The sequence below is a fragment of the Humulus lupulus genome, chromosome 3 (assembly GCF_963169125.1).
Source record: "Humulus lupulus chromosome 3, drHumLupu1.1, whole genome shotgun sequence".
NCBI lineage: Eukaryota > Viridiplantae > Streptophyta > Magnoliopsida > Rosales > Cannabaceae > Humulus > Humulus lupulus.
This window is the reverse complement of record NC_084795.1, coordinates 206,388,962-206,400,869: the sequence shown is the minus strand read 5'-3', so window position 1 is coordinate 206,400,869 and position 11,908 is coordinate 206,388,962. Positions and strand designations below refer to the sequence as shown.

General features: G+C 33.3%; 1 protein-coding gene across 31 annotated transcripts; it reads right to left on the bottom strand.

Moving 5' to 3' along the window:
- Nucleotides 1-1,647: 1,647 nt before the first annotated feature.
- Nucleotides 1,648-10,924, bottom strand: LOC133823383 (protein NPGR2-like). Of its 31 annotated transcripts, none has more exons than XM_062256143.1 (12): nt 10,534-10,924; nt 10,228-10,287; nt 9,493-9,776; nt 8,744-8,996; nt 8,054-8,475; nt 7,562-7,866; nt 6,431-6,535; nt 5,283-5,311; nt 5,079-5,192; nt 4,913-4,986; nt 3,251-3,299; nt 1,648-1,853 (listed from the first exon to the last, which is right to left on the bottom strand). In XM_062256143.1, exons 1-5 carry the CDS (start codon nt 10,664-10,666, stop codon nt 8,069-8,071), a joined length of 1,137 nt encoding a protein of 378 aa, XP_062112127.1. In that variant the 5' UTR covers nt 10,667-10,924; the 3' UTR covers nt 1,648-1,853; nt 3,251-3,299; nt 4,913-4,986; nt 5,079-5,192; nt 5,283-5,311; nt 6,431-6,535; nt 7,562-7,866; nt 8,054-8,068. The 31 variants fall into 31 exon arrangements, with proteins under 31 accessions (XP_062112127.1, XP_062112134.1, XP_062112136.1 ...); XM_062256150.1 differs by lacking the exon at nt 6,431-6,535 and having other exon boundaries at nt 7,562-7,640; nt 7,758-7,866; XM_062256152.1 differs by lacking the exon at nt 6,431-6,535 and having other exon boundaries at nt 7,562-7,640; nt 7,804-7,866.
- Between the last annotated feature and the right edge of the window lie 984 nt (nt 10,925-11,908).

The window sequence follows — 11,908 nt, the reverse complement described above, 5'->3', positions numbered from 1 at the left end:
TGCTAATGGTCCAGTACGATGAGTGTCTCAATCTCATCCTTTAATTGATAATAATCATCAGTATTGTGGCCAATGTCGTTATGAAGGTGACAAAATTTGGTCGAATCTCTCTATGCCCGCTGATGCTTCAGGGGCTCCAGTTTCTTCCATGGAAGACAGGTAAAGTTGGCTAGATAAATATGCTCATGCAAATCGGTCAGATCGGTATACACGGTGAAGATGGAAATTTACTTCTTCCCTGGTTTGTTCATTTTTGACCAAGCCTGGTTGCCCTCACCATTCCCTTTTCTTTTATTACTTCCCGCTTGGTTGTTATGAGCCACGGGCTAAGTAGTTGCTACAGCATTAGTCGCCACTCCAGTGGGCTTAATAGGGATCTGGCTAGTTCCTGCGACTAGAGACTCTGCTTCTTCCAGGTTAATCCACTCCTGAACTCGAGCCAAGAACTCGTCCATACTTTTAACTTCATTCCTTTGGAGTTCCTTCAAAATTTCTCCTCCCATGTTGATCCTTGTCCTCATAGCCATGAGCTTGGTACTATCATCAATGTCTCTAGCTCGTGCTGCTAAATTGGTGAATCGACTGAGGTAGGCCTTCAAGGATTCACTGGGCTGTAGTATAATGTTGGCCAATGAGTTGGCCTCAACTCGAACTTCCTTTGACGCCCGGAACTGCGTCTTGAACTTGGTGGACAGTTTTTTCTAGAAGGTGGATCGAGTGTTTCTTATACTTGTTAAACCATAACTTGGCTAGTCCTGTCAAAGTAGCTGAGAACAAGACACACCTCAAGTCGACTCTAACGTTATGGGCCATCATCAAAGTTTTGAAGCTTCCAACGTGGTTAGATGGGTCAGTGGTTTCGTCATATATTGGCATATTTTGCATTCTGAAGCCAACGGGATAGGGAGATGTCGCGATATGAGGAGAAATTGGCTTGAGATCCTCATCAAAGTCGTAGTCGTCCATGTTTTTTCCAGATAAAATTCTCTTCTTCTGTTCCTCCATTAAGCCCAGTCGTTCAAGGGTTGATTCATTTGTCTCTAGGTTATTTGGGAACTGGTTACCAGCTCTGATGCTATCTTGTCACTACAAGAAAAAATGCTTTTAATAACCAAAAATGTGTTATCAAAACATACCATAACACTTTTTGATGTGTTAAGACCGACTATGTTATTGTATGTTAGGGTACTTTACATAACATTTTATCACTGTTATACAGATGTGTTATTATAATGTCAACGATAACACACTTTCTGTGTTATTTTAATAAACAGAAAAGTGTTTAATTAAATTATTTATAGTCGATTATATAACACATTTCAATACTTATAAATTTGTGTTATACTACACTTTAGTATAACACATTATTTGTGTTATGTAATGAAGTTTGCATAACAAAATTCTTTACACAAAAAGTGTTATTGTAATAGATATTATAACACATTTTTCGTATTATTTTAATATTTAGATAAGTTTAAATTCTCATTATATATTCATTTATATAGCACTAATTTATTCTATTATATTTTTATTTTTTATTTATATAATTAAAATTAACTTTCTAATATATACTAGCATCATCAAATGAACTTGATTTTCAAATAACAAAAAGTAAAAACATTCAACATTGAATAAACAATCCACAAATTAGTTTAAAACATTCAACATTGTATTAACAATCCACAAATTAGTTTAAAACATTCAACACTGTCATCAACGAAAAAATGTTCTTTAAGTATTCAAGTAGTCTTAAATATTCAACATATTCTACTACTTTCAACACAAAATATTCTACAGCTGCCCAACACAAAGCCTTCAAAATTAAGTATCCTTTTCTATTTCGCTTGTCACATCTGCAAAAATAAACAAATAAATATTTTATTGTTATTATCTAGCATCACAAATTACTTCAAGAAAAATGCTATAGAAATTATTTCCAAGATAGGACACCACATACAAAATAATAAATTCACAACTACACCAAAGCAAAGAAAGAAACCAAACACTAAATTATAAGACATTGGTTCTTTTTTTGTATGAAATCATGTGTTCATGTATATGTGTGTGAGAGAAAGAGAGGATGGAAATGATAGAGAAGTTAAACAAAATTTATATATGTACCATACTAATCCAACCATAACAGTAATAAAATTGTTGAGATTAGCTTTTGGGACCTAGCAACAATAAAAAAGAGATAAAAAGAGATAATAGTGATAAATACTGAAAACAAAAATCATTAACATGCTACTGTACAAATTGAAGGCACCGAAATCACCCTTCATGAGTCAAAGTTTGCCATAATCTATACAAGAGATTGTGAAATAAAGAATTTGATTGTAGAGTGCATAACAATTAATCAACAGACCTCGTGAACTACTATAAACTACTATAGAATCACAGAAGAATACAATATTTTGATCCTAAATTATTATAAATTCACTCTTTGAATGAATCTCAATGGTCTTAAGAGCAGTGGAATCATAAACATATGATTCTGTGCATGTAAATATAATAACATAATGTAAGAAGCAATAAAGAGCACTACATATGCTTGTGTGCATATAAACATAGCTGCATGATGTAAGATTAAATAAAGAGCATGACCATGTATTTAGACTAAGTCCAACAAGCCATAAGAAACTCATAAAAGAGAAACACAAATAGAACACCACAATAAACTAAGCTACAAAAATCAGCAGCAAAGTGTGCTTTATGATTGAAGCCACTGCCAAGACTCCTCTCTTTGAATCTTGGCATGCTACAAGCTCATAACTGACAAGATACATACCATCCCTTAAAGATGTGACTAGTGCTACATCTAAAAAAGATAAATGGGTATTTAGATGCAAATGAGGCTTCTTGAAGACATTTCATGCGAACTTGAAATTTTTTTCCCACTTAATCTGGGATTTTGTCACTATCTTAAAACGAGGCTGCTTATAATTCACCAATTTCAGTTATAGTAGCACTCTGTCTTTCATTCTCAGAGTTTCTTAGCAACAATATTCAGAGATATTTTTTATATCCAAAGAAGCAGATAGCTAATATGATGTAAAAGATGACTTTTAAGATACCTTTTTCAAACCCCAAAGGAAGTAGGGAAAGAGAGGGGGGCAGATAAGTTTACAATAAGGAAATCAAGAGAAAAAAAGGTATGCGCAAAAATAAATTAAGTAAGAAAATTGGAATGCATCATTGCGGAGTAAAAATAATCCGAGAGTAGATTAAAAAGGAGAACAAAAAATTGTACCTGTGACAACATATAGAGCACATAAAGCATGGAAATCAAGAGAGCGATCCTGTAAAGAAAGAAAGATAGGATCAGAAAGAGTACACAGTCGTTACTCCATAGGAACTAGAAAGTTACATTTAACATGTGAGAAATAATCATAGCAAAATTGGAGTGTATAAATATCATATGAATGAAATTACATATAGCTTATTAGCTTTTATGTTTAGACATTTAGTTGACGTGCTGGCATGAGAAACTAAGGTTCAATTCAAGAAAAAAAAAAGATGGGGCACAATGATGTGACCTACTCATCAAGATACCACATAGATGGGTCACTGATGTGATCTACACCAAGCTTAACACTCTCAAGGTCCTATTTTAATCGTACCACGTAAGCCTATACCATTTGAAATATAGAACCATTGTGTCTAAAAGAGTGATTGCTTAATCTAACAATGATAAGATACGGTTCAGTATACACAACTATCAACAACACTTAAAACATTTGTCCAAATACCAAATAGCCCAAAAAGAATATAGTGAGATATAAATTGTCCATTCATATAGTAATTACTGACTAAGATTGCCATAAACAAACCAAGTGATTTATTGGAACAGCTATCAATGTTCCAAATCTGTCGTTAATTCGTCCAACAATTTCATGGACCTGGCTAGTGAGTTTTTGATCTGTGAAAATGCAATATGAAAAAGTGTATTAATTGAATTTTAGCAACAAAGCAAACAAAATGCACTTAGAATTGAAGTGTACTTCCTTAAACAAGGTAAGTTGTTTAACTCTGAAAAAAAAAATATCTTAACCATTGTTGACTGAGTAAATTATTTTAAAACAATGACAGTAATAAGATGGAGAGACAAAATAGAACACTATTCTACATCAACCCCAAGCTACAATCAGAAGTAACCTAGAACTCAAAACATAAAGCTTATAGCTCAAATTCAAACATAGAAACACATTAAACTATTAAAGGATCTAGCACAAGGAATTCAACTTAAATTTAGACATTCCAATGAGTTTTTCTCTCCTTACTAAAGAAGAAGAATTCCTAAAATGCAACAGACCCTAGTCCTTCTGCCAGGGCTTGAATTAATCAAGGAAACAAAAAGAAATCATGAAACATAAAGAATAAAACTATTTGCAAATCAGGCAAACACAAGAAGAAGCAATGCAAATTTAGACAGAAGGTAAGGACTAAGAATTAACTAACTCTGCAGCTGAACCAAAGTAAGTGAACTTGAGGAATCTTATTAAAACAGTTATGGTCACTAGCTGTTTTAACCACTTTTTGATAGCCTAGATAACCACATTGCGAGACATACACAACAGATATGTTATAGTGAATCAACTTCAACATTCAAACCTACACACACATATAAGTGAATCAAAACATATATAATAATAAATGAACAGGAAAATATACATAGTGACTTGTCCTGAGTTGACAACCCCTTGAGTTCAGAAAAAAGTTACAGAACAACTAAAATGAGAATCAAAACCTAGAATTTGTTGATTCACCTAAGGGTTTAGTTAGCTCTAACTTGTACTTCCCACAGATTTCAACTATTTATAATCAAAGTTAAAAAAAAACAGAAGGCACATTTATTTTCAAATAAAAATAGATCTGCATATTCAATCATATTTATAAAAGAAATAAAACTTACTTGATCCATGGTTTATTGACTTAATAAGGTGACTCATCTCGGCTTTGTATCAAAAAACTAAGCCATTGCTGTCACTAACAAAAAGAACCCAAAAAGGATTAAAGATTAAAAAACAATTCCAAAGGGCAGAGTATACAGTAGTAGGATAGCTTAATTGACAATGTACCTGAGTTTCTCTTCATTGGTTTTGTCAAGACATAAAGAAATAGCTTAGTTGACTATGTACCAGGAAAAAGCAAAAGTTCCACCAGAGAAAATGTTTTGTAAGAGGAGAGGGAACCTGAACAATTGACAATAAATGCCATAATAAGTGTATGAGAAAAGATCATTGACACAATATCTCCAACTATTTAATTATGTGAACGAGAACCTTTTTCATATCATTACTAGTCCCATAATCTGTAAGAGAAACAAAAAAACATAATATTGTCAATGCATAAAAAATTAGTAGATTCAATATTAGAAATAGAGTAAATATATGATAAATAATGTATATGTGATTTTTAATTTGAATGCACCTCTACAAATTTATTATTAAAATATGAGAATGTTAACATACTTGTTTGCTTGCCAGAGTATATAAATATATGTTTATTTGTATACATGTTGTGGATACATGCTACTTGAGTTTGAAAACACAAGCTGAATTAGTCTAGAGAGCATGATAAAACTATGAAAATAATGAAATATATGCCATCATCTAGGGAACACATAGGTACTAAAACTTTCACAAGTCTCACACAACATCTGGGTCAATAAAGAGGAGTTGGTTTAGTCTATGATAGTTCCATTCATGTCATCTTTTATTGTTTTTTCATGCACTTTACGTTTTTTCATGCACTTCATGTCATCTAAGTCAATACTATTTTTTACATGCTCCTTTTAATTTTTCTCTGCATTGCATTCATATCCTCGTACTGAAAAAAAATATTACATGACATTTTAACACATAATAGACCCAGAAAAGAAAAGAAAGAGAAAAGCTCAAAATTCTATAACAAAAATTGGGTGTGTTTACCTGAAATGAAATGTGATTGTCCAAACTATCAGCCTCAGGCAACTTTTCTAAATCCTTGGACTATACCAAGTAAACCCCAATTCCATATATAAAAACAACAAAGCTCCATGAAAATTAGAAGTACAAGGTCCTTGGACTGGGCCCAACCTCCATTGTTAAACAACCGAGCTCCATGAAAATAAAATAAAAAACCCATGTCCTAAGATCTAAACAAACCCCAAAAAATTTTGACGCAACTCAGAGACCTTCCAAATATCACATTTCTGTGGTTTTCTTAAAAATTCAGATCACTCTCTAATTTATTTCAAAAATATTAAAAAAAAAAAAAAAAAAAAAAAGACTTACTCATAATTTTCATGTAAGCATTTGATCAAATAGATTAAGCATAATTGTGATTAAAATCAAATTCGGTACAAGTCTATAATTCATTTATAGAATTTGACAAGAAAAAAAATAGAGAAAAGAATTTACTAAGAAAAAGAACATAATGAGATTATTACCACAAATGATCTTGTAGATTTAGATTCAATGGTTTCAAAGAAGAGCTTATATTGATGATCAATATTGTCTCCTCCTTTTGAGCATTGACCAACAAAAAATCTGATCTGAAATAAAAGATCAGAAAAGGAAAAGGTCCTTCCTTCAACAAAGCTAATCTTCTTTAAGCAAAGTACAAGAGAAAGAGAGAGAAAAGCTGTAGTAGTAGTAGTGCCAAGGTGTGTCTGTAAATTCAGAAGCCACGCAATATATCTTAAAATGAAAATAACAAAAAGTTAAAAGAAGAAAAGGCACTGAACAACCGAGTTTGTGAAAAAAAACAAACAAATAATATGAAAAAAGGGGATGCCATAAAGCTAGGAGTGGATTTAGAATGCAAGGCTTAATTAATAAAATTATACATAAGAAAAGGTAATTCCCTTTTTTACAACCTTCCAGAATATTGAGATAAAGTGTGCCACACACACTAGAAACATAAAATATCAATTTTTTTATGAAAGAATTTTTCTATTAGGTTCTCATTGAGATCAAAAGTAGAGTTACAAGAGTGCTTCCACGATCTAAAGATGTAGATTCATTCACCCCAGTTCCCTTTTATAATTTTGTTTTTATTTTTTTTAAAGAGAGAGAAATATGGTAGACTATTATTTTACTTACTAATATATATCAGTAAACAATGTTTCCAAGTGTTCAAGAGAATTGGAACCCTCCCTCCCTAAAGTTGAAGCTCATAAACTTACTGATATAAAATGTCTAACTCTACCACACTAACACAGTCAATTGCCACTCAAATATTTATAAGACATGAGTATAGTAGATAATCTTCCAGAGAGAAATTTATTTGTTTCTCTATCAAACACAAAAGTCATGAATTTGCACTACACCCCAAAAATTAATTTCGAGTAAAAGAAGCAAACAAACACATAGGCATTCACTTGATAGTTTTATTTTAAATATTAATCCACAGAGATAAAAAGATATGAATATCTAGTCAATCATTTCAATGTAAACTAAGATAAATAAAAGTGATTTAGCCTACAAACAATGAAGGCACTAAATTAGAGTAAAATATTTTAAGCTAAGATATAAATAAAAGTGATTTATCATTAAACGGGCATGTAATTTCAACTTACTGCAGCCACTCGAGTAAGCCTCCCTTGATCCTCAACTCCCTCGGGAGTACCCTCCAATCCAAGAATGCGAGTACAAGCACTAACAAAATGACGTGCATAATCATATGTATGAAAAGTGGAAAAATGAGGATTAATACATAAATTACATGTTCAAAAATTCATATAGTCCAAACACTTAAAATGAAGAAAGTAATACAGAGTCGATGGATCACAAAAACAGAGTCGATGCATAATCCACTGACATCTTTAAGTATCTGAATTTTTGTCTTCTTCGATGGAAATAACCCCACAGATCCAAGAATACTCTGCACTCTCAAAAATAAATAAATAAACCCAGAATCAAACAGTGTAATCTTCTTCCAGTACAAAAATCCAAAAACAGTATGAGATCACAAGTTAAGAACACCAAGTGTATCTCAACGCCAAAACCATCATGAAAGATATAAACCCACAAAAGAAAAAAAAATTGTGACAAAGAAAATGTATACTGACCTTGGGCTCAGATCGTTACATAGGGGGAGAGAAAGAGGAGGAGGGACTGTTGGTGGTGGTGTTGGTGGTGGGTGAGTGCAAGTGCAACATAACAGAGGCGGAGAGCAAGGGCTTGGGGGTGGCTGGGAGTGGTGCGGCTGCCGTGACTGAGATGGAGAATGATGAGGGTGATGGTGGGTTGCTGACTAAAAGAAAATTGCAGTGGAGAAGAGATGTGTGTGAGAAAATTGCACAGGCTGTTGACCAAAAATGTCCTGATTGGAAAAATATTCTGATGGCTGAACTCCAAAACTCTAGTAGTGATTCAACAGCCCTAGATAGAGTATCTTGTAATTTACAATCTGAAGTGAAGTTTTCAGGCAAGCCATCTGGCAGAGCAAATTCTACAGTGTCCAAAATAACTTTGCACGTTTGAGCAGCTTCTGCAAGAAGTACAGGAAGGAAGATTGGGAGTTTGTGAGGATCATAAAAGTTTGCCATTTTAGTAATCTTAAACTTTTTAGATATCTAAGAAATGAAAATCAACAAGTAATAATCCAATCATCTTTTCTATCATTTTACTAAATACAATAAAAATATCAGGAAAAGAAAAACTACTTTGACTAGTACTAGACAGCAGCAGCAATAATGTGAAACAGAATTCCAAAGCTATGAACTAAGAATGAAATTACAGTTAGGTAAAGGAAATACCTTCATATCGTCCAAAGCCTTGCAATGATTTTGCTTTGAGAAGAACAGCTTCAAGGAGCAGACTAACAGCGTGCATGGACATAGGTGGGATATAATCACTCTGTGAACGGCGTCTATTTTGTTCACATCTTCTAGAAATGGATACTTTCATCCTAGGAGTCACTGCAGCAATGTCTATTCCTTCAAATACATGAAGTGCAACTTCTATGTTACCCTTTTGATACTCAAGTCTTCCTAGTAGAGCTCTTGCTTCCTATAAACCATGAAACCAAAATAAATCATCATCCAAACTGCAATTGAATGGTCAAATATTGCCACAATTTGCAGAACAATTTGTTTTTCCAATGCATTCTTATGGCTTTGCAAGATTACGATGAGAATTACTGTAGAAAAATAAAAATTATTCACTTGATTTCCTAGCGTTGGAGCCCTTCCTGAGGTTAGAGCCAATAGTCAAGCACATTCTATAACATGTAAGCTTAGAAAGAATTCCAAAATTAGAATACTTTTGAGTTAAGTCTCTATAAACTATGACCGCTGCAATTTTAGCTCCATAGTAAACCATTTAGAATTTAGATAATATATGTCTCAATTCATGGAAGATTTCAGTCAACAAAAAAGCCTTCTTGACTACTCAAATAGAAAGTGACACACTAGTGCAACAAAGTTGAGAGATGTGCAACTTAAACTAGTGAACCACAAGAATATGCAAGTACAGAATATACGAAAAAAATTAAGAAAAAACGGACCTCATAGTTTAGATAACCACTTTCACGAAGAGAAGACTCAGCCTCTTCAATATTGCTATTATCAACCTTTGGATCCGCTTCTCCTAGACGAGACGAATACCCACTTGCTGAATAGTCCCTAGTGGCCAGAGAGTCTGATGAATGATCAATTTCATCCATTTTCACTTGCTCCCCTGAACGCATGCACTTCAACATCTTTCTTACCCTATTTGGAATACCAAAGAATTTTCTTTTGTTCATGAAATTCTTGGTTCTCATACCGGATTGTACCACTTCAAAATGTTCTGTACATCAACCACATACACAGAAATTGAAAACCAAAATAATTGAAACAACCTAAATTGCAGACATAACATGAGCATTAAATCTAAGTTAATAATAGGCCATTGACATTTTGAACCTTTACATTTAAGACATTTGAAACGTAAGAAGAGAAAGAGAGAGATACAAATCTGCTATGTTATCCAGCTGTGTCCAAAAACGTAAGATAAATAACTAACCACTGCATTCAAAATTCCAAAACAATTCTGTTTTTCTGTTTAAATCAATATGTCATACACTTTGAGTTCTATTTCACTCCTAGTGAACCCCCCCCCCCCCCCCCCAATTATTCTCATGGCTGAACTCCAAAAACCCAGCAAATTTGAGATATTGTATCCGAATCACACCCAAACACAAGAACAAATTTCAAATATCATTGACAAAAGTAAACTTAATATATATATATTATTTTACCTATGAGCAAAAGAGAACAGTCAGAGAGGTAGAGATTGAGAGCCCAAGAAAAACACAAATCTAAAAAGAAAAGAAAAAATCAAGAAAATCAAAACAAGATAAAATGCAAATGCTTAGCTTTTACAAATATGCACACAAAATACCAATCCCACCAATAAACAGATTAGCTTATATACATATATATATATATAACACCGAAATAACATATAATAAACTTACATATATATAAAAAAAAAACATAAAACCGAAATGACATATATATATATAACAGAGAAAACAAAAAAACAAGACATATAATAAAATTACCTGCTGAAAGAGGGTCGAAGGAGAAGTTTTGATCATATATATATATATAACCGAAATAATAGAGGAGATTCACACACATACTCGGTGAGCCCAAAAAAAAATTGAGAAAGAGAGATGGTGAGATGTTGTCCATAGAGGAGAAGAACCAAAGAGAGAGAGATGGAGAAGACACACCTGAGAGAGCAAAGTTAGAGAGATAAAGGGGGGAGAACCTTCACAGGCGGGGTAAGCATCCAGCCGGCGTACATGAGGCAGCAGAATAATTTGGGGGGAAATGAGTTAGGGATTTCGGGAAATGAGAAAAATGGGGATTTGGGGAAACCCAAATGAACCTCTGCTAAGAAATGGGGATTTCGGTTTTGGGGTATTGAGAAGGGAAATGAGAAAAGATAATTGGGGCTCATTGTTTTTTAAATTCCGTTTTTAGTAATTTTCAGATTAATTAAACAATGAATTAATTAAAATACAGAATGGTAATTAGTTGTTTACATAGAAAACGGTTCTGTCGGGACAGAATCCGAACTTGTCACGACAGAACTGAACACAAAAAATAGACAGTGCAAAAATTAAAGAACACAGCGAAATTTTACAAGGTTCAGAAACCCTTACGGATATCCTACTCCTTGGGGCCACGCCCAGAGAATAAACCAATTAGTAAAGAGACAAAGTGTACAAAAGCATTGACTTAAACAATGTAAGACTCCCTCTTAAACTATTGCCGCAATCTTGTTGTACTCTTCTTTACGAATCTGGTTTGATGAAACGCTGATTCTCTTGAACTCCCTTCAAAGAACAGCGAGTGCACACTTCCTCCCGAAGTGAGACTTAGATCGAATCCTCTCCCGAAGATCCTTATGAACACGTTCACAATAGACACTATCTGATTACAATGGACTAGATAGATATCCACAAGTACACTCAGCACTCTCACAAAGATTAAGATGAACAAACTTAATCTCTACAAATAAACACACTCTTCAAAATAACATAACGTTTATAAATATTCAAAATGGAAGAGGTGAAAATTCCAAAGGCCTTGGCAAGGTATTTATAGGCAGGGAAATCGTCCAAGGCCATCATATTCTGGTATCTTTGAAATAAATTTGCGAATTCCTTTGATTTAGGAAAACAGCCAGCCAGATGGATTCTGTGTCGACAGAAAAGGAAACTGATGAGTTAGCAACGTAATCAGTTTTATCTGGCAGAACGAACATGGTCATTTCTTTTGACCATGTTCATTTTTGACACCTTCTTTATTTCCAGAATAGACATAATCCCATATAATCCCTGAAAATAATCTCAAGATATTTGCACAATATATTTTTACCAAAAATTGATTATTTGAGATAAATAAGGCAACAAATATATTCACACT